Source organism: Miscanthus floridulus, chromosome 11, assembly GCF_019320115.1.
Source record: "Miscanthus floridulus cultivar M001 chromosome 11, ASM1932011v1, whole genome shotgun sequence".
In the NCBI taxonomy this organism is placed as follows: domain Eukaryota; kingdom Viridiplantae; phylum Streptophyta; class Magnoliopsida; order Poales; family Poaceae; genus Miscanthus; species Miscanthus floridulus.
In genome coordinates this window covers 53,840,103-53,861,430 of record NC_089590.1, presented here as the reverse complement: position 1 = coordinate 53,861,430, position 21,328 = coordinate 53,840,103, and the positions used below count along the sequence as shown (strand labels likewise).

Below are 21,328 nucleotides of genomic sequence, written 5' to 3'. Positions count from 1 at the left end.
GTGGGAGAATCAGAGCCACCCTCTGACTCTTACTCCAGCAGGGGGAGCCATCCCCCCTCGCGAGAATGTTTCATGACAGGTACCCCCAAGGGATATATCGAAAAGCATCCACGAGGAATGGCTACCCCAACAGATGACCTCAACGACAAGGTCGAGGGGGATGCAGGGGCCCCACCTCACCTGTGAGTAGAGCAGCTGAGGGCGCGACACCAAAAGCTCGAAGAAGCACGACTCCAGCTCGAGCAAGAACACGCGGAGCTCGAGCGAGAGATTGAGCGCCACGGAGACGGTAGGCGTGCGCGCGCCGTGGCCCGAGACGTGAACCAGAGGATCATCGAGGACAGTGAAGTCCTCCCACACTTCACCCGGGCAAGCTAGAACATCGCTGCCGCGGTGGCCTTGCTTCGAGGGCTTTCTAAGCCCGCGACACCCGAGGATCGTCGAGCCCATCATGAGATTCACACGCTACTTGAGCGTGCGGCGGTGCAGCAAGCCGAGAGCTCGCTGTCCCGATGACGCGAACTCGACGCCAGCCAGTGCACGCCCTTAGAGCGACCCGACAGGGATGTGTCAGTCCACCAGGCGCAGCGAGGCGGTAGGCCACGCATCGTGGCCCCGGTGCATGAGCGTTTCAGCCTCCACAGTGATGTGCGCAACACCCTTGATGTCTATAGGCGTGCCCACAACGATGAGAGGGAGGAGGCTAGCCGCGACTACCATCCTCATCGTGGTAGACGCTACGACAGCGACGAGGACCAAAGCCAGAGCCCTGACTTGCTGAGACCTTAGGCCTTTGGCCGACACATCCTCAACGTCATCTTCCCACCGTGGTACTAACCGCCGACCAACATCCCAAAATACTTCGGAGAAACAAACCTCGAACTATGGCTTGAGGATTATCGGCTTGCTTGCCAAGCCGATGGAGCGAATAGTGACAATTTCATTATCCGCAACCTTCCATTATTCCTGGCTTATTAGGCGCCAACGTGATTGGAACAACTTCCGCCCAACCGAATCCAAAGTTGGGTGGACCTAAAATAGATCTTCGTGGGAAACTTCCAGGGCACATACGCGCGTCCTAGAACCCATGGGATCTCAAAAACTGCCGATAGAAGTCTGGGGAAACTCTTCGTGTGTACATCCGGCGCTTCTCCCGGCAGTGCAACGAGCTGTCCGACGTCACCGACGTCGACGTCATAGGAGCTTTCCTGTCCGAGACCACCTACGAGTCCCCGGTTCATAAGCTGGGACGTAAGGGCCCGTGAACCACCAAGGAGCTCCTTGACATCGCCACTAGCCATGCCTCGGCCGAGGAGGTGGTCGGGGCAATTTTCGACCGCCCCAAGGGCAAGGCAAAGCGGGATGAGGACAACGGCGAAGGCGTCTCCAACTACCCCAACAAGAAGAAGAGCAAGCAGTGGTACTCTGGAGCCTGAGGACGCCCCCCAGCCAGTCCACCGGCTACACCCCATTCTTCATGGTCTACGGTTCTGAGGCTATCCTCCCGACTGACCTCGATTATGGAGTATCAAGGGTCAGGGCATACGACGAATAGGGAACCATTGCGTCCCTCGAGGATGCCATGGACTAGCTAGATGAAGCGCACGACATTGCCCTCATCCGCTCAGCCAAGTACCAGCAAGCGTTGCGCCGGTACCACAGCTGTTGAGTGCAGGGTCGGGCCTTCAACGTCGGGGACCTGGTGCTCCGCCTCGCCTAGAGCAACAAGAACCGCCACAAGCTCTCTCCACCGTGGGAGGGAGCGTACATCATCGCGTAGTTGCTCCGACCAGGCACCTATAAGCTCAAGACCATCGACGATGAAGTCTTCATCAACGCCTAGAACATCAAATAGCTATGTCGCTTTTACCCTTAATCTATGCACGCTTTCTCTTATCGGTTTCGCTATCGACTCCTCGATCTTTAGTGACACCCGACCCCAGCAACGGCAAGGGGTCAAGCCTCACTTGGGGGCTGATAATAGCATATCTATCCAGTAGACATTCTCTATGCCCGACCTTTTCTTACGTTAAGATCTAGAAGTAAGGGTTGCGAAAACGAACGTTGAGTAAAACTGGTCGGACCATAAGAAACCTACGCCCCTGCGGCTACGGCGTTCTTGCTCACCAGCGTGATTAGAGTTTTTTGCCCACACCCCGAGCTTTTTAGCCTTAACTAAGAAAGAGTCAGAACATATTAAAGAGTATATCTATCCGATAGACATTCTCTATGCCCCATCCTTTCTCACGTTAAGATCTAGAAGCAAGGGTTATGGAAACAAACGCTGAGTAAAACTGGTCAGACTGTAAGAAATCTATGCCCCAGCGGCTACGACGTTTTTGCTCACCAGCGTGATCAGAGTTTTTTGCCCGCACCCCGAGCTTTTTACCTTAACTACGAAAAGAGTCGGAACACATTAAAGAGTATATCTACCCGGCAAACATTATCTGTGCCTGACCCTTTCTCATGTTAAGATCTAGAAGCAAGGGTTGTAGAAACGAACACTGAGTAAAACTGGTCGGACTTTAAGAAACCTACGCTCCAGCGGCTACGACATTTTTGCTCACCAGCGTGATCAGAGATTTTTCACCCGCACCCCGAGCTTTACAGCCTTAATGACAGAAAGGGTTAGAATGCATTAACCTTTTTATAAAAAGGGGAGAAGAGCTAAAAATTAGTTTGGCCATAACAAAATTTAAGAGCTTGTCCACTTATTACAAGTTCGTTGCCTGGCTTATCTACCTAACTAATTTTTTAGGGGATGATCTCATCCTCTATCTCGGTAGGTAAGTCCTATGCTAGAGGAGCCACCTCCTTCTCGATGTCATCCAGCTCGGCGCCGGTGTAGATAGGTGCGAGAATCGTCACAGGTAAGGAGGGATACGGAGCTGAAAACGCTCCTACGGCCCATTCAGGCCCAGGAGTTCGAAGGCTGGCCCTCCGATGGGTTCATAGCCGCTCTAGAGAGCCCTTAGAGTGAGGGGTGGAAAGGGATGGGCCCACTAGCGGCCAGTACCTAGGCGCACAAGCGTCGTGGGCATCTCGACCCACGTTCGAGTCTTGGTCGGTTCCTAGTCTATTTCTTTTCCTCGAAGAAAGCCAACGAGCCATTGGGACCGGTCGAATGGACCTGAGAACTATATAGATTGACCACTGAGAATCTAAAGTCGGTCACCAGCTGACCCATGCCAGACCCCCACGAACGGGAAACCAGGGCCCACTCAGACTAGCCCGTTAACAGCTCCCCGAGCACCATGTTTCGTCCATCGAGGAAAAACATGGCATGGATTAGCCCCTCCATTTTATTGAAAAAAACGCTTGAGGGGTGACGATCACAAAGACGAACCGACCCTTGACAGGACCCCTGCTTTGCGTGGGGGCTCAAGAGAAGTTAGACTCACAAGGAGACCGAACACGCGGTCGCAGTACGATCCAGCTCGGCGTCGGTGTAGATAGACACGAGAACCGTCATAGGTAAGGAGGGATACGGTGCTGAAAATGCTGCTACGGCCCATTTAGGCCGAGGAGTTCGAAGGCTGGCCCTCCGACGGGTTCACAGCCGCTCTGGGGCACCCTTAGAGTGAGGGGTGGAAAGTGATGGACCCACTAACAGCCAGTACCTGGACGCACGAGCGTCGCGGGCATCTCGGCCCATATTCAAGTCTTGGTTGGTTCCCAGTCTATTGTTTTTCCTCAAAGAAAGGCAACTATCCCTTGGGATCGGTCGAACGGACCCGAGAACTATATGGATTGGTCATTGAAAATCTAGAGTCGGTCACCAGCGGACCCATACCGGACCCCCACGAACGAGAAGATGTTGCCCCACTCGGACTAGCCCGTTAACAGCTCACTGAGCACCATGTTTCGTCCATCGAGGAAAAACGTGACACGGATCAGCTCCTCCGTTTTATTGAAAAACGCATGAGAGATGACGATCACAAAGATGAGTCGACCCTCGACCGGACCCCTGCTACGCGCGGGGGCTCGAGGGAAGTTGGACTCACAAGGAGACCGAACGCGCGGTCGCAGTACGATGGCAGACCGATCGGATCCTAGGGGACCGGACTCAAGAAAAATCTTTCCGACCTCCTGAATCCTACGGTTAATTGCCATCCTACCAGGACACGCCGCGGGCTAAAACAGAAGGCCAAGGCCCTTAGAGTCCTTCCATCTGAAAAAACCTTCAAAGGAGTATTCCACTCCTCCATAGGCTCGGGGGCTACTGTCGGGTATCGATATTATTGATACTCAAAGCAAGGAAGTTAACACCTACGCTGACTTCTTTGGATGACTCGAGACGTATTAAAAGGTCTCGCCCGACCTCGAGGCCGCGGGCTCCGTCTCGCCTGACCCCTTGGGTGCGGGCTCCGTCTCGCTTGACTCTAAGGATGCGGGTTCCGTCTTGCCCAAGGCCGCGGGCTCCGTCTTGCCCGACCTCGAGGACGTGGACTTCGTCTTGCCCGACCCTTTGGGTGCGGGCTCCGTCTCACCCGACCCCAAGGACACGATTTCCGTCTCACCCAAGGTTGCGGGCTCCGTCTCGCCCAACCTCGAGGACGCGGGTTCCGTCTCGCCCGACGGAGACCCATACCGCCGCCAACCACTCCAGGTCCAAGCGTATTGCCCTAGGTCAAAACTCTGACGCCAAGGAAGAGGCTGGCACGCCTCGATGTAATCCGTGGACATGACGGGCCATACCTGGGGATTCACATCAAGAACAGTGTCGGGCGTGCCAGTGCTGTTCTGCCTAATCCTCGTACGGACGCTGACAAGCGCGTCAGTTCACCACGACATCCACCGGGACGGAGTGGAACGCCATGTCCAGCACATGACGCATGCGCATGACGCCAGTGACGAATAGGGCCACGACATGGAGCCATCTCTGTTGACATCTACAAAATCGGTGGGACCCGCATGAAGGAGAAGAATGACCCATCAACACTAGAAGTCTTCTTCTCTCTCGTTCTTCTCTTTTTTCTCCTCTGTAACCTGCGCTTTTCCTTCGCCTATAAAAGGGGAAGGATGGCGTCTCACAGTGGGGGATCAGAACACAAGAGCACGACACGAGCACACGGCTGAGCGACAAGCGAGCTCTCAGCACCCGTTCACTCCTTCCACCAGAGACTTGTGATCCTCTCCCTCTCTTGTCTGTTTGTAACCTCTATTGCAAATCAAGTGCTGGTAACATGAGCAGCAGCGAACTGGACGTAGGGACGTTCCACTCGAACCAGTATAAACAATTGTGTCCTCCGAGCACACCATCCGAGCCAGACGCGTAAATACAAAATTACTCATCGGTGGTCCGAAAACACCGACACTAGTTTGTAATAAATTTTTTTAGAGATACAAATGTTGCACATATTTTCTACTAATCGAGTAAAACTTGGGGCACGAAAACCGAAAACGGCGAATAAATTGGGACAGGGGAGTACTCCTACAACTCTGACAGTAGTATTAAATCTGTAACTGTAATCGAAGATTAGCAGTGTGAATGTGTGATTAGTCCCTTCAAGTCCACTGGAAATTCTCCATTCCAGTTGCCACTGCCAATTTCACAACTGGAGCAGAATGAGCTGACCGTCTGCTTTGACTGACGGAGGCAAAGAATGAAAGAACTGAAGAACCACGCACGCATAACGCATCCGGCACGGGCGCACAGCAGGGCTGTGCGCTGCCACGCGCGGCGTCGATTAGCGCTGGGAGCCGACGGACGAGACGCAAACGCGCCGGGCGCCCGGCGAGGGGGAGGAAAGCGCTTTGGTCGGCGCTGTGCGGGTGGACAACCTGTCCCTGCTCCCCGGGGGCGGTCACGCGTTGCGCGGGCGTTGAATTCTTTATGCCGCTCATGCCTCCTTCGCCCGTGCGCGCCGCGCCCGCCCTTCCCGTGCGGCCAGCGCATGCCGCCGGCAGCAGCAGGAGCCAGGAGCCGCGGCTCGCACGAGCGGGTGCGGCCGCGCGCCTATTTATGCGCCCAAGCGCGCAATGTGAGCGCCGCACTAGGACACTGCTTGCTCACTCCGCGGAGCCGTGGCGTGGCGTCGCAGCAGGGGCGTGCCGGTGCCACTCCGAGACCGCAGGCGCGTGCGAGAAATACCAGAGCCGGAGCGGCGAGCTGCCGGACGGCGGAGGCGAGGATGGGGCGGATCCCGTGCTGCGAGAAGGACAGCGTCAAGCGCGGGCAGTGGACGCCCGAGGAGGACAACAAGCTGCTCTCCTACATCACCCAGTACGGCACGCGCAACTGGCGCCTCATCCCCAAGAATGCCGGTACGTCCTAGCGAGCGTCCAAGGTCCCGAGGGTCAGGGACGGCCAATGTCCCATGTCCGCGTGCAGTCCCTCTGAATTTTGACCGAGTTTGTGTGATGTGATGGCAGGATTGCAACGGTGCGGGAAGAGCTGCCGTCTCCGGTGGACCAACTACCTGCGGCCCGACCTCAAGCACGGCGAGTTCACGGACGCCGAGGAGCAGACCATCATCAAGCTGCACTCCGTCGTCGGCAGCAGGTGGCCCGGCCGTCCTTCCCTCTCGTGCTCTCGGGCTTATTCTGATGGGCACTGTGTATGTCGCGATGCGAGCGACGCGCTGACTAGCAATGCGCAACGAACGAGCTGCGTGCAGGTGGTCGGTGATCGCGGCGCAGCTGCCGGGCCGGACGGACAACGACGTGAAGAACCACTGGAACACCAAGCTGAAGAAGAAGCTGTCCGGGATGGGCATCGACCCCGTCACGCACAAGTCCTTCTCGCACCTCATGGCCGAGATCGCCACCACGCTGGCGCCGCCGCAGGTGGCCCACCTCGCCGAGGCCGTGCTGGGGTGCTTCAAGGACGAGATGCTCCACCTCCTCACCAAGAAGCGGCCCACCGACTTCCCTTCCCCCGCGGTGCCCGACATGGCGATCGCGGGCGGCTCCGGCGCGGGCGCGGCGCCCTGCGGCTTCCCGGCGGCGCCCCAGGCCGACGACACCATCGAGCGCATCAAGCTGGGCCTGTCCCGCGGCATCATGAGCGAGCCCGGCGCGCCCCCCGGCAATCAGCAGCAGCAGCAGCCGCCCTGGGCGCCGGCCGACGTGACAGAGGGGCTGGCGGGGATGTACGCCACATACAACCCCGCAGCACACGGGCAGGAGGAGTTCCGGTACGACAACGGGACGGTGCCGGAGTACGTCCTCGGAGGCGGCGCCGGCGGCGGCGACGCGGACCAGGGCACGTCCATATGGAGCCACCAGAGCATGTACAGTGGAAGTTCGGGCACAGAGGCCGCGCCCAGGCCGGCGGCGGTGTTGCCGGAGAAAGGCAATGACAGCGTCGGGAGCAGTGGAGGCGACGAGGAGGCGGACGACGTCAAGGACGGCGGGAAGGGCGGCTCCGACATGTCCGGCCTGTTTGGCTCCGACTGTGTACTCTGGGACTTGCCCGACGAGCTAACCAATCACATGGTGTGACCAATACAGTTCGTGCCAAGTCGCCAGGATCAAAGAGCACATGTATTTTAACAAACAAAAACACATGGATTTTTTAGCAAAAAAAAAAAAAAAAAAAAAACACACACACACGAGCGCACGCGGCAGCGCAGGAAATCGATGTCTACGGTGGTTTCGCTTGGCCCCGCGTACGCCTTCACCTTCATCCCGGGCGACAAGGAACCATCGTCATACGACGGCGACGCGCCGCACCCGTTGGCGGCGTCCCCGGCCGAGAACTCCAGCCTGTACCAGCTCCCTTCCACGGTGGTGTACACCTCCTGCAGCAACGCGGTCTCCACGCCGGACACCAGCTCCACGGCGCGCGTGCCGCACGGCACCGCGAAGTGCGCCGAGTCGACGTACTTGACGGATCCTGAGCGGCTTCTGCGCCTCGACTAAAAAAATTGTTTTTATGTGATATGTGATGTGTGATGTGTGGATCTGTGATCTTGTAATTGTCTGAAGATAGAAGAAGGCTAGTGGTAGAAGAAGAGTGGAGGCTGTTGGATCTTAATCTTATGGCGTAAAAAAATTCATGTGTTGAAATTGCATAAAACACATGGTTGTACAGTAGACATACTCTTCATCAATCAAGGAGTATAAACTAAAAAGAAGAACCTGAACAAAATATTGCCAAAAGGTTTTATAAACTCGAATAAGGAATATGGAAATCATGTATATACTTTTGCCATTTGATAAGTAGAATGTGCATATAGAACCGAGGAGACCATGCAATTTTTTGGACTCCTCTGTTTCAGGGCATAGCTCAGAGTAACTACAGTTCCAGTGTAAAAACCTCAAATTGTTTTGTCCAATTCCACTGGTGTCACTACAAAGCAATTTTCCCCATTTTAACTGGATTCCTTTGAATAATTTTTTATGTGAATTCGTTTTATCTGAAGAATTCAGGAGGAGTATGATTCGCCTAGACCAAGTGCACTCTGCACCCGAGCTCTTCAGGAGGACCCCGTCTTCTTTCTTTCCCCTCTCTTTCTGATCGGACGGTCATGACGAGCCCGATGTGGGGTTGATAGCATCCGACGGTTACAGAGAGCGCACCCCCAAGTTCACCTTCCTCTTCCTGGAAATCTCTCACCGCTCCACGTTCCCTTCTCGTCTTTCGTGTTCCATGGCGGCGGCGGCGCAGCTGCACGGATCGGCTGCGGCCACGGCGGCATATCGCCGGACTCGAGCCTACTCAGTTCCATCCTCATGCCGGTGGCCGCAGAGCCTTCTAGCTGGTTCCCCGAAGGTATGCCTCGGATTCTAGTGTTAAACCCTAACTTGGTAGTCTTGGAGCTCTTGCCCCTGTATGTACGATCGTTTTCTGAGAAGAACCTGGTATAAGGGTTACCTGGACATCGATCATGACCGCATGGAAATGAGATCCGATCCGATGGCGAAGAGGTGAGGGAGAGGACTCAGAAGAGGTTATTTGATGACTTGGTGTTGATGGGCATTTGGGCAGAAACTGAGTTCTTGTTTCGTGGCGAGATCTATTTGTTACCTGCGGTAGGGTTGATTATGTATAAAATGATGAACTGAAGGCAGTACCAGTGCGTCCATGTTCACCCGGTGTCCTCTGTGTCAGCAAATTTCCAATTCTACCGAATTGAGCTCTTGGCCTCGAGAAGTCAAGAATTTTATCAGCAATTATGTGTTTGTCAGAACCTAAAGCTTAGAAGGACTGTCTTTTGAATCTTTTCTTCTTAAGTGGACAAAATTGATCCTGGATCGTGATCTGAAACAGATGAATGTTTTATTTTCTCTGAACAATGTGCTTAATGTGTTATAAATATAGGTATATTTTTCATGCATTTTGTGTGTATGTTGAATTGTTGATATTTGTATTTTTTCCTCTAAATATTAAATAAGGCGTTGATGTTGACCACCGTATTAATTGGTGCTCTTGCTGCAAGTTTGCTTGGCTATAACTATCAGAGGATGGGTTAACATGTTTTGTTTTCTCCACAGCTTTCGATTTCTACAAGTGGAGTGTGTATGAAGTCATTTGCTTTTGCTGCTAAACTTTCAACAAAATGTGCCAATGAGAATGCTCGGGTTGAAGAGTTAGATTTGCAATCAGACCAGATGAAGGAATTACAGGTGGAGGGGCATGTTATTCCTCGTAAGAGGAGTGCTAAAATCCATGACTTTTGCCTTGGGATCCCTTTTGGTAAGTTTGAGTTTCAATAATGTATACTGTCTGTTTAGATGGATATAAATCGCGCACAGGAAACTTCTATGCTGTATCAACTGTTGGTTTTCTGAAAGATATTTGGCAGCTTTCTAGGAATTAAGAGCTGGTCATAGCATAAATTGTTCAAAGTTGTTCTAAATGCGTTGATTGCAAACATAGTTTCATTTCCTTGATAGCAAAGCTGTTCTAAATTCATTATCTAACATGTTATGTTATATAGAGACTGATGTGGCAAATAATAATCTTGACTACTGGAAATTAGCAGTCTGCTTTCTTGTGCTTCCATAATTAAAACTTGATGACAAATTGTTCCACTGGCCTTGTTCTTCTCACACGTGTGGCATCCCGTATTTCTGAGCGGTTCAGTATTTTTAAGTTTTGGAAATATCAACTTGGTTGTCATTTATGTATCGACATACAGATAAGTGAAATAATGATACTTCATTTGGTAATGCAGGTGGTCTTTTATTCTCTATGGGGCTTCTAGGATACATCTTCTCAAGAAGCACCATAAGTCTTGTCTTGGGCATTGCACCAGGGCTCGCCACTCTGCTACTTGGTACTCTCAGTCTAAAGTTTTGGAGGAGCGGGAGATCCAGCTTCCTGCTTATCTTGGCCCAAGCAGGTAGAATGAATATCATCATCCTAAGCTTTGTGTTATAAAGTATCTGAGTTACAATGTAATCACATTAAAACTAGGTGTACCTGTGCCCCATTGCTTATCAACCTGCTTTTCCTGTGTTTTTGCAGCAATTTCTGCTTTCCTGGCATGGAAGTACTCTCATGCTTACTTCTTGGTAACTCCTTTAACTCGTACAGAATATATAGTACAATTACTGTCTTAATATAGTGTTAATCTCTACTTCTGTGTGCAGACAAATAGACTCCTTCCTTGGGGCTTCTACGCTTCACTAAGGTAATTTTCTCTATACTCTCCATCTCCATCCAACGCTGTTTTCCCCTTTGGACAAGATCTGATGTTCTCTCCTGCTTGAAAATCATGCAGCACTGCAATGGGTTGTTTCTACGCCTATGTGCTGCTTGCGGGAGGAAATCCCCCACCTAAGAAGTTGGCAGCCATTCCACCGCAGTAGAAAGAGGGATTCAGTTTAGGATCAGCGTTTGTTGACCTTTCGTTCATCATGCTGTATCAGCTAGTATAGTAAAATTTTGATTGTCTTCCTATGTATATTCTGCAATCTTTGTTCACTGCTGGCTGGGCCTTTGGATTTTCTATTCTGGTAACCTGAAACTTTGAGCAAATAAAGATTCAGAGGACAATGGCCCTGGCTCCAGTGAACATGCTGTTTTCTTCCACATGATTGAACGTGATAAAGATAACTTGATAAGCTTGCTCAGCATCTACTTGATACGTTTGAGCAATTGATGAACTCCACCTGAGAAATCTGAGGTGTTTTGTACTTTGTCGCCTGATGAGCTTGTACCTTCAATTCTGAAACGAATGGACCTAAGTTTTCTTGTGCAAACTACAGCATGCTTATGCAGTCGTTTTAACTAGCTACATACAACACAAGCATTAGTTACAATCTCTGGTTATCCAGTCAAACTACACAAGCACACGCAAAAAGGATACTCTCGACGGCGGAAAAAGAAAAGGAAAAGAGATACTCTCGGTTCCTATGAATTTTAGTTTTTATATAAGAACTTTTTTTAACCTAAATAAGAACATATTTTGCCAGGAACAAGAAACACATGTTACCGTATATGAATGGGTTTGCAAGAAGTAAAAATTCATTTTACCTCCCTGAACTATCCTCGAAGTCTAGTTTCCTTAACTAAAAAACCGGGTAAATTACCTCCCTCAACTTTTAACATTGTTCATTTTACCTCCTGACCCGATTATAGGTGGTTTTCAAAGGTGATTTTGTCTTTTTAGTTTAAAAATAAATCTAGTAAATACCTAATGAGGTTTTTAAACCACGAAAAATATCTCTAAGCATTTAAAAATTCTGAGAAAAATACTAAAGATGAATTAGGAGACGAGAAACCCAAATAATATATTTATATGTTGTCAAAAAATCTCTAGATTTTTTTAAAAATTTGATTTAGCTCTAGGAAAATCAAAAAATATCCAAAAAATCTAAAAACTACCAAAATATTCCAATTGAACTGTAGCAAAAATTTCATGCTCATTGGATCATGTATAACTGAGTTATAGATTTATTTAGTTTTATATGTTGTGAAAAATATCTCTAGAAAAAGATAAAATCATCTTTGAAAACTACCTATAACCGGGTCAGGGAGGTAAAATGAACGATTTTAAAAGTTGAGGGAGGTGGTTTACCCGATTTTCGAGTTCAGAGAAAAACTAAACTTTGAGGATATAGTTCATGGAGCTAAAATAGACTTTTTCGTTTTCATAAAGCTCAATCAAATGGCCCAACTAAGCCGCTCGAACCGCCTCCCACCACCCATCGGCCAGATCAGCCTTCAAACTAGGGTTTACTCCTCCCGCTCCGAGAAAGCAAACAAGCGTCAGCTCCGCCGGCTGCCTCTGCGCTTTCTCCCCGCCGCCGCCGCTCCTTCCCCAAGCCAGGCCCGCCAAGATGAAGCTCGTCAGGTAACGGCCCCGTAGTCGTTCGCCCTTTGTTCGGATTGGCTCCTCTTTGCCCTTCCTCGCCGCTCCGTTTGGTACGAACCTCGCCTAATTTGGTTCTCGATTTGGGGTTTCGCCGCAGGTTCCTTATGAAGCTGAACAATGAGACGGTCACCATCGAGCTCAAGAACGGCACGGTTGTACACGGCACCATCACCGGTACGCTTCGACTCTAACCTCTAGCGGGGCCGCCGGGAAACCTTTAAATTTCTGCGATCTGAGTAGGCTTCGAATTCTAGGGTTTTTTGTCCGATGCTTGTATGCTTACTTCCTTAGGGATTTGTTCAGCTCGATCTGAAGAGGTAGTGTGATTTGCTTGTGTACCGTGTTGTTTGTCTGGGAGTTGGGAGCCAACTGTCGTCTGACTTAGCTGTAGAGACAAGTAGAGTTGAGCATGCCTTTTGCGCACAGCTCTTGTATCAGTTATGCGCCACACCACAAGTCCTTTTAAATAAAACCATATGTGTGGTTTATGCTATCCCACTGAAATTTGCTATTTGGGTATGTTCAATTAGACTTGGGTTTTACTCTTTTGTTCTGCCTGGTTCATAGCCTCACAGGAGATTTGCTTAGCCCTAAATTTCTTGTAGAATTCCTTTATCAACGGAGCATTCCTGTCGAGTGATGACTAGTAGGTAGGCATAATTGAAGTTGTCAATTGGTTGCCTTAGGTTTTAGATCCATTAGTGCTAGCCTGCTAGGGGATGGTCACCTGGTTAGATGTCTGTTAAAACAATGGGAATTGCATCAGTTGGTAATTTAGTGCACACTTGAATTTGCAATTGCTTTAGCTTCTCATGTACTTGTGCCGTTTCCTTGAGGAATTTAATACATGTGAAACTTAGATGATGTTACACTATTTCATATAATGAAATACATGGATGATGCTAGTGGAGAATATTGAATTTTCTTCCTAAGAGGGGTTTCTTGGGAATCTGGATTGGAAATTGGAATGGTAGCTTACAACTTTGTAGATTTTTTTTTCATGTTAATGTTTTGGGTGGATAAGGTTCCCTGTAAACTACATTTTGGTGTTGGGGGCATGCAAAGGTTCATTATTCACAAGAGGGGGAATATACATTGTGAAAGGCTTGTTTTTAACTTTTCCTTTTTCTTTATGCTACAATTCAGGAAATCACTCTTTGATAGCAGTTCTGGTCCTTGAACGGTGTTCTCACAATATTATGATCCGCACATATTTTGCTAATACTGATGCGATTAATCTAGGATTATGGTTTAGTTTTTACAGCATATCCTCTGATTCATGCACATTTTTCATAGGTGTTGACATAAGCATGAACACTCATCTGAAGACAGTGAAGCTTACACTGAAAGGGAAGAACCCTGTAACGCTTGACCACCTCAGTGTGCGAGGAAACAACATTCGCTATTACATTCTTCCTGACAGCTTGAACTTGGAAACTTTGCTGGTAGAGGAAACCCCTAGGGTCAAGCCTAAGAAGCCAACTACAGGTTTGGTTTCCTCCACTTTTGTTCTGATTTGAGTCCTAATTGTTACTAATGATACTGACTTGGTCAATGTTTATTCTATTCAGGAAAGCCTTTGGGGCGTGGTCGCGGCCGTGGTCGGGGACGTGGTCGGGGCCGGGGGCCACGCTGAGCTTTACTGTTCCCCTGCTGTCGGCTCTCTTGCCTGACAAGTTTCCCGTACAATGTAACCTCTTTCCCTGCACGCTATGTGAAAGAATGTTGCATTGCTACCCATCTGATGAACGTGGACGAAATATCTCAATCTCAGTAGTTCTTGTTGTGAAATCACCCTGTCTATTTGGCCTATCATTCATGCCTGTCTTAGGTTCACACTAGTTAATTCGTAATGTCTTTCCCCTGGCATACATATAAGATGCCGCAGAACTTTGGATATCTAAGGTTGTATGCTTGTGTTTTCACATGGGGATTATTGATCTGGAGCTATGCCTTGCAGTTGTGTCTGCCTCTATTTGATCTTTAGCTCTGCTTGAAGCTAAATTCCCATCGATCGGAGATGCTGATTTTGCTGAAGGTCTGTCTAGTACATTTTTCTCTCATACGACGTGCTGTTGCCCTGTATCGAGTTTTCTGCTGTACTGACGAGACGTGCTCGGTAAAGGAAAGGATGCCTGGATCATCTGAAGCTGGGGTGCTTCGCTGAAAAAACAAGCCGAAACATTGTTCCGGCTGATTGGGGTGCTTCGCTGAAAAAACAAGCCGAAATACTGTTCCGGCTGATTTGTTGTGAGAGAAAAATACTGTTTTGGTTGAAAAAACAAGCTGAAAAAGATGGATTATAAGTGCGATTGCTCCCTGTGTTGTGTACGCTTGCTTATATGTACTCCGTGCCCATTGCCCACCTTGATTTCTCCCACTTTGGTCGGCGTCACCTGGCAATCTATCAATACAGATACAGTGCTGACTGTTGAGTTATAGCACTGGATACTCCTTCCGCACAATAAGATTCTGACCCTTAGTTTCTCTTCTAACATTTGGTCAACTGCTACAAAATCAATATAACCTCAGAGATACTTCGAACACACAAATTTGTTGATGCAAGTTTTATATCCTTAATAACTTGTATATAATTTGATCAAAATTTATAATTTTTTTTCTCTAGTGTTATTATCGAAGGAGTACTCCCTCGGTCTCAAATTAAATCAACTATTTTGCGCCGGCTGGTGCGATGTCCGCCGGTGGTGTCACCCTAGAATCTGCTGCCTCCGGCACCTACCCACTCCCACCGGTCATCACTATCACTTTCAGCAGCAGCATCGTGCGGTGTCGCCCGTGCGCCGCCGCACGAACCGTCGGCAATCGATCGTCGGGGCCGGGAGCCGCGGAGCGATGGCCGGTGGCCGTGCCTTTGTCGTGTATCGGTCTCCCGAACCAGTCGCGAGGCTGAGGTAGGCAGGCACACCACGGCCTGCAAGCGTCTCGTCCGATCTGCAACCTATGGGTTGGTGCCGTTGAGGTTCAGCCACGCTAACGGACCCACGCCAATTACCATTACCATCCATAGGCATGGGCGGCTAGGATTGTGGATTGGAATACGGTCCCAATACCTGAAAACACCGCCGCCTGATAGCGGAACCGATCATACAGTCCACCTGTGTAGGCTGTAGCTTGTAGGGTAGCTATCGCCGAATAAATTTGTCACACATGCCCTGGGTTTACGCTCGTCCCTCCATCACCTTCTCCTGGCCACACGGCAATTATTCGTACAGTCGTAGAAAAAGAGAGCCAAGTGTCGTGGGTTAGTCCATACAGTCCGCGGCGATCAGATTCTTCATTTCTTCTTGGCATGGCACAAAGGCAAAAGGCACATCATCATCAGGGGTACGCGTAGCTCTGACCTGCCTCTCGTTGTAGCTTCACCTGTAAGCGATACCGTTGCCATACCGCCGAAGGAACAGGGCGACAGACACAGCCTAGAATAGTTTCCTCCAGTAAGAACCCCCGCGAATCAGCTCCCTAACATAACAGTCAGGCACCCAGCCGGAGAGAGGCGCCATGTGCAAGCTCAAGTTCACCAAGGAGCATGTGGGGTGCTACCTGCTGGTGATCCTGGTCATCTGCCTCCTCATCGGCGTCCTCTTCGGCCTCGGCGTCTTCAGGCACGGCTACGACAGGATCAAGGACCTCGGCCGCAACCACACCTGCTTCGACTGCAACACAACAGCCAGGTACCAACTGACTGACTGACTGAGCCACCAGGCATGGCACGCTGCTGCATCTGCCTCAACCTGCTGGGGATCTTGGTCTGCGCTGGTCGGTGCAGGCGTGTGTGTAAGACGTGCTAGCTCCTCCGTGGAGGGAGCAGAGCAGTAGCAGACGCTGTAAATTACTTGATCGGTGTGTAATAAGTTTCTGTTGCTTGGTGTAGAGTGCAGTAGACTACAAGTTCAAACAATTCCATGATGATTTTGGCACCAACTCTTCATTTTTGTTTGTCTGCTTAATCGGATCTATATCTTGGCATAAGTACATGAACTGATGTACTCACTCCCTCTAAGAAAACATGCAACTAAAGTAGTTTACGTTTGACCAAATTTCTAATAAATATTAGTCATATTTATAACTCTAAATTAATTTATTAAGAAAATACATTTCACAATTAATCTAATGGTATTTATTTGATATCATAAATATTGATATTTTTTATCTATAATTAATTAAGTTTAAGATACTAAACCATGACACTGTGCTAGAATTGCATGTTTTTTGGACGGAGGGAGTAGTATTGGATTGGACAAGTGATTTTGAGAACCAGAAACAAGAACAGCTCGGTTCATTTAAAAAGAAAAGGGGAAACAAGAACAGCTTATTCATCACCTCATACCTGCAAACCTTGTTTCTCTCTCTCTGCCCCTTGTTTTTTCTTTCTTTCTATCTACTTCTTCCTTTAATTTTTCTTTCTATTTTTTTACTTATTCTCCTTCTCTCGGCTGGAAGCCTTTGTGAATTTAACTACAACAAAAGCAGCAAGATACCTGCAAACCTTGTTTTCTTCCTTAATTTTTCTTTTTCTTTTTTACTTCCTCTCCTTCTCTCGGCTGGTTACTTTTTTATTTTATTTTTCTTGTTCCTTTTTTTTTACTTCTTCTCTCTTTTTCTTTTTTACTTCTTTCCTTTTTATTTTTATTTTTTACTTCTTCCCTCGGCTGGAAGCCTTTGTGAATTTAACTACAAAACCAGCAAGATGCATCAGCGAAGCACACACATATCGCGGAAAGCTACCACGATCCTAAACAGAACACCTGACCATCTGGAAGCAGAGTATTTCACTATTCAGTGATTGGCTCCATCATAGTTTGATAAGCTCATGTATCCAAGACGCATATTTGCAGAAACATGAGTTCCAACATATTCAAATAAGACAAACTAATATCATACCAAACAACGCATCGAGGTATCTTATTTACATGCAAATGGACAGAATTCGTGAGTGCTTAATCACAGAAAACAGTAAAGAATCTAATGATTTACAGAGAGTTTGTAAACACCTGACATAAATAAACTGAATCTCTTAAATCGTTCAGGCACATAATGCATTGGTGCGTCAAATAACAAAGCACCCTGGAGCAGTAACTATTTTACGCTCAGAAACATGAAGATAATAACGCAGCTGGTATGTGACACACGAGTACACCACAGATATGCCTTTGTACATAAGGGCGTTAGCAGATTAGCTGCAGCAGCCACCACCTTGAGAAGACGAGCTACCAGCACCTCCAGATTGGCCAGGGACTACATATCCAACTTTGATTCCATAAGACTGCAAATTTGACAAAAGATGTATGAGATCATACTCATGTGGCAGTAACAAGATACGTATTGTAAGCAAGCAAAATGTTATGGAGAGTTGGACACGGTTCCTGGTGGGCAAATGGCATTTTCACTATCAGAGAATTGCTAGTTTCCATAAAAATGCTCTCTGCTAATCCTTGGACACTAAAAAGTGAAAATCTATCTCTTTCAGCATCAAGAACACCTCCCCCTCAAAATTATATATTAAAAGTTTATCCACTTATGCCATTTCAGAAAAAAGCTACTTCTATGCGATTTATTATATAAATTAAGAGTACAAGGTCTTAGTTAACAGCAAGTTTCAAGAGATCACAAGGACAAACAGGCACTCTGCCTGTTGAAGTGTCGATATTGTTCTTTCCACTTTCCATGTTTGGCTATCCTCATTCCAACCTTTCAGCGTATAAAGGTTGTAAGGAAAAAAGGATAAACTTTCTACGAGATAGGTAATAATGACTTATGCACATCGTAAGGCAAACCATATATAGTGCTCCTGAATGGAACATAAACGTACATGAGTATCTGGCACTCATCTCAGCAAAGGTTTTGGACTGTAATACATCGGTTAAGAATCTACATAAGTTCTTCAAATGGTATATTGAAGGGGCTCACTACATTTTCCTTAAGCAGAACAAAAGTAATGGTTTGAGATTAAAAGGTACCTCATTAGATACATCGAAAACGCCATCTTGGATTTTCTTGTAGATTGCTCCAGCAGTCTTAACAAATGCCTGCATTTAAAAGTTCATGCTGCATGAGGAAATTGGAAAATATTTTAACTGCACATAGATACACCAAGAATCAAGCTTCACCTCCTCGACATTCTGTGCGGTCTTTGCCGAGGCCTCCATGAAGATAAGGCCATGTTCCATTGCAAACTGCTCGCCTTCCTCATAGCTCACCGCACGCCTGTGAGACAGATCACACTTGTTCCCGACAAGCATTATCGTCATGTTAGCATTCGCGTGCTGCCTCGCATCCTCCAGCCAGCTTGCAAGGTGGTTGAAAGTCTCCCTCCTGAAATCAGTTCAACACATGGATTTGAATGCCAGTATCAGCATGATTCAGGAAAATGCGTGCATAAAAAAAGGCCACCCAAACAACTTAGAATTTATGGGGGTAATCACCTAGTGATATCATAAACCAAAAGAGCACCAGCAGCGCCTCTGTAGTATGATCTAGTTATGGATCTGAATGACTCTTGCCCAGCCTGTATAATGTTAAAAGACAGCACAATCAGGTCAGATGAATGATGCATGTGGCCACGTGGGTATTCCGTATTATTAACATTATGGCGTGGCACTAAGGATAGCTTAAATCAACAAGCGGTCCCATAGTTCAGTGCGCTAATAATCCGATAATTTCAGTGGGGCGGAGCACGCTGATAAAGAACAAAGAGAGTATACAGAATATTGTAGCTTCAGAACTCAGCCAGCTACAATGTTTTCATCTTGAACTACAGACCCCCAAAACAACTTTGTGGCACACCAATTGGACATTCTAAATTCCAGTTTAGAGCCAGACTTGAGCATAATATTGTAGCTTCAGAGCCCAGCAAGATACAATGTTTTCATATTGAACTACAGACCCCCAAAACAACTTTGTGCCACACCAATTGGACATCCTAAATTCCAGTTTGCAACCAAAATTGAGTAGCTCAAGTCCCATAAGCAACTGAGGAAGCAATTATGTTGCCTTAATTGGTAGTGGTAGAAGCTATAGGCCGCCGGAAGTAAGTATCTAAGGGATGCGTAAGAACGAAGGAAAGTAGCGGAGGTAGAGACAAAGAAAAGAGGGGCACCGACCGTGTCCCAAATCTGGAGCTTGATGGGCTTGTTGTCGATGGTGATCATCCGGGCCCCGAACTCGACGCCGATGGTGAGGTCGTGGACGGGCTGGAATCGCTTGTCGGTGAACTGCAGCAGCAGGCACGACTTGCCAACGCCTGCAGCAAAGCAAAGCCAAGCAGAGAAAGGCCGTCAGCATCATCGCAAGCGGGTAGATTGGATCTCCATCTCGCCGCTGCGGCCGCAGCAGGTTGGGAGGCGCGCGGATCCAATCGGGGAGCGGAGGGAGGAAGGGAGGGGGCCGACGGGACGGGACGAACCTGTGTCGCCGATGATGATGTACTTGAAGAGGTAGGCGTACGACATCTCCGGTGGCGGCGGGCTTGTTCCTCCGGGGACGAAGAGCTGCGGGGGGATTTAGCGGAATCGGAGGAGGATGAAAAGAAGAAGGGGGTTGCAGGTTGCTTTTGCTTAGCGAGGGGGGAGGAGAGGACGGGGCGGCGGGGGATTACGTGAAGGAAGCGACGGGGTGACACGGTTTGTTCTGGTTCCTTCGGCTGGGTATCCGCTGGCGGGGATGACGTGCGGACTGTTTGGATTCCTATCTGGCTATCGGGCTCGGCCGCCCAGAGGCACGAAAAGGGGTTTTGCCGGGTTGTGGGGAAAACTGCCGTGCCGTCGGCGTCTTGTGCCAATCTAGATCGACCTGACTTGAGTCGCCCGCCCATCTCCGCGAGTCCAGACTCCAGAAGCAATCTAGAGAGAGAGAGAGAGACAGGGCGCGGAAGCTGGGCGTGCCGCAGCCCAGATCCAAGCCAAAGCCGAGACCCTATGGCCTATGCAATAATTTCTGCCCATACAACAAGCCAACAAGGTCCAGCCCAGGTTAACACAGTAACCCCCCCAAAAAAAAAAGTAACCATGGCCCTGGCGCCAGCGAAACTCGCATTATTTGGATTTTGGAAGAGAGTCCAAATTTTCTCTCTCCAAAAAAGCTAGCACAGTTTCAAAAAAAAAAAAACTATCACGAATGTCTGATTTTCCTCCCTGATCTATGAAACCAGCTTTTTACCTCTTGAAATTTTGAAAACCGTACATTTTTGCACCTTGGTGGTTTTGACGGTGATTTGATGATGTGGTGCCATGTCAGGGAGGGTAAATCAGACCAAGTTAAAAGTTCAAGAGGTAAATGAGACTAGAAAAATTATTATAAAAACATCTAAAATTTAATAATAAAATCAAAATATTATTCAAATATATTTTTTGAGGAAATATAATGCAATTAAAAATCCTAAAACCTAGTTTACTCTTGATTCTGAAAATTCATAAACAAAATATTTTAGCTAGGAAAGTTATGAAACTTGTTTAAGATTTTTTTTTAAATCGCGCTCTATGTTATGGTGCCTATCTTAAAATTAGTTGATATTGATTATCCGAACTATACAGAAGCACCGGTCAAGCATCGTCAGGACTCAGGACCATAGTAGGCATTAGTTCCCTACCTAGATAAAATTTCAAAGTATCTGTTTTAGCCTGCGTGGCGCATGCACCCTGTTTATGCACGCATACATCCTTTGTTTAATACTCCTCCATTCCAAATTATAATTCGTTTAACTTTTTTTTTTTGACCCTAAGTTTAACCGCTCATTTTATTAAAAAAAATTTGTGTAAACATAATCAAATTTAAGTTATTCTTGAAGAACTTTTGTTAATAAAGCGAGACACAACAAAAGAAGTGATATTTAGCATAAAATTTTAAATAAGACGAGTGGTCAAACTTGAGATAAAAAAGTCAAACGAACTATAATTTAGAATAGATTTAGTATATTTTATTAAATTTTGGCAAAGATTAAATTTAATTAAGTTTTAGCGCAGTGAATTATGGAGGGTAGCGTGACATGAAAATCTTGGAAGTTCGTTGGTGGATGCGATGAGCACCGTGGCAGCCATGCGCCA

General features: G+C 47.9%; 4 protein-coding genes across 4 annotated transcripts; 3 read left to right on the top strand and 1 right to left on the bottom strand.

Moving 5' to 3' along the window:
• Nucleotides 1-5,982: 5,982 nt before the first annotated feature.
• LOC136494558 (transcription factor MYB80-like) lies at nucleotides 5,983-8,057 on the top strand. The gene is made up of 3 exons (XM_066490712.1): nucleotides 5,983-6,267; nucleotides 6,376-6,505; nucleotides 6,621-8,057. Exons 1-3 carry the CDS (start codon nucleotides 6,135-6,137, stop codon nucleotides 7,444-7,446), a joined length of 1,089 nt encoding a protein of 362 aa, XP_066346809.1. The 5' UTR covers nucleotides 5,983-6,134; the 3' UTR covers nucleotides 7,447-8,057.
• Nucleotides 8,058-8,519: 462 nt separating this feature from the next.
• Nucleotides 8,520-11,032, top strand: LOC136493812 (protein FATTY ACID EXPORT 6-like). The gene is made up of 6 exons (XM_066489954.1): nucleotides 8,520-8,719; nucleotides 9,442-9,643; nucleotides 10,125-10,292; nucleotides 10,418-10,464; nucleotides 10,543-10,583; nucleotides 10,674-11,032. The coding sequence occupies exons 1-6, from the start codon at nucleotides 8,597-8,599 to the stop codon at nucleotides 10,759-10,761; spliced, it is 669 nt and encodes a 222-aa protein (XP_066346051.1). The 5' UTR covers nucleotides 8,520-8,596; the 3' UTR covers nucleotides 10,762-11,032.
• Nucleotides 11,033-12,086: 1,054 nt separating this feature from the next.
• LOC136493160 (small nuclear ribonucleoprotein SmD1a-like) lies at nucleotides 12,087-14,244 on the top strand. Its single transcript, XM_066489210.1, has 4 exons — nucleotides 12,087-12,248; nucleotides 12,367-12,443; nucleotides 13,566-13,757; nucleotides 13,841-14,244. Exons 1-4 carry the CDS (start codon nucleotides 12,235-12,237, stop codon nucleotides 13,903-13,905), a joined length of 348 nt encoding a protein of 115 aa, XP_066345307.1. The 5' UTR covers nucleotides 12,087-12,234; the 3' UTR covers nucleotides 13,906-14,244.
• A 2,905-nt stretch (nucleotides 14,245-17,149) lies between these two features.
• Nucleotides 17,150-19,896, bottom strand: LOC136493116 (ras-related protein Rab-2-B-like). The gene is made up of 6 exons (XM_066489157.1): nucleotides 19,693-19,896; nucleotides 19,391-19,530; nucleotides 18,713-18,795; nucleotides 18,398-18,602; nucleotides 18,248-18,316; nucleotides 17,150-17,553 (listed from the first exon to the last, which is right to left on the bottom strand). Exons 1-6 carry the CDS (start codon nucleotides 19,736-19,738, stop codon nucleotides 17,464-17,466), a joined length of 633 nt encoding a protein of 210 aa, XP_066345254.1. The 5' UTR covers nucleotides 19,739-19,896; the 3' UTR covers nucleotides 17,150-17,463.
• Nucleotides 19,897-21,328: the final 1,432 nt, after the last annotated feature.

What these genes read in the sequence shown, in the direction of transcription:
- LOC136493160 (XM_066489210.1), top strand. An exon ending in TGTACACGGCACCATCACCG is followed by an intron (nt 12,444 to 13,565) that starts GTACGCTTCGAC and finishes CATTTTTCATAG; the next exon opens with GTGTTGACATAAGCATGAAC. An exon ending in GCCTAAGAAGCCAACTACAG is followed by an intron (nt 13,758 to 13,840) that starts GTTTGGTTTCCT and finishes TATTCTATTCAG; the next exon opens with GAAAGCCTTTGGGGCGTGGT.
- LOC136494558 (XM_066490712.1), top strand. Translation starts at nt 6,135, where the DNA reads ATGGGGCGGATCCCGTGCTGCGAGAAGGACAGCGTCAAGCGCGGGCAG. An exon ending in CCTCATCCCCAAGAATGCCG is followed by an intron (nt 6,268 to 6,375) that starts GTACGTCCTAGC and finishes ATGTGATGGCAG; the next exon opens with GATTGCAACGGTGCGGGAAG. An exon ending in CACTCCGTCGTCGGCAGCAG is followed by an intron (nt 6,506 to 6,620) that starts GTGGCCCGGCCG and finishes AGCTGCGTGCAG; the next exon opens with GTGGTCGGTGATCGCGGCGC.
- LOC136493116 (XM_066489157.1), bottom strand. Translation starts at nt 19,738, where the DNA reads ATGTCGTACGCCTACCTCTTCAAGTACATCATCATCGGCGACACAG. An exon ending in CATCATCATCGGCGACACAG is followed by an intron (nt 19,531 to 19,692) that starts GTTCGTCCCGTC and finishes GCTTTGCTGCAG; the next exon opens with GCGTTGGCAAGTCGTGCCTG. An exon ending in CCGCACAGAATGTCGAGGAG is followed by an intron (nt 18,317 to 18,397) that starts GTGAAGCTTGAT and finishes TTTTAAATGCAG; the next exon opens with GCATTTGTTAAGACTGCTGG.
- LOC136493812 (XM_066489954.1), top strand. Translation starts at nt 8,597, where the DNA reads ATGGCGGCGGCGGCGCAGCTGCACGGATCGGCTGCGGCCACGGCGGCA. An exon ending in TTCTAGCTGGTTCCCCGAAG is followed by an intron (nt 8,720 to 9,441) that starts GTATGCCTCGGA and finishes TTTTCTCCACAG; the next exon opens with CTTTCGATTTCTACAAGTGG. An exon ending in ACTCTCATGCTTACTTCTTG is followed by an intron (nt 10,465 to 10,542) that starts GTAACTCCTTTA and finishes TTCTGTGTGCAG; the next exon opens with ACAAATAGACTCCTTCCTTG.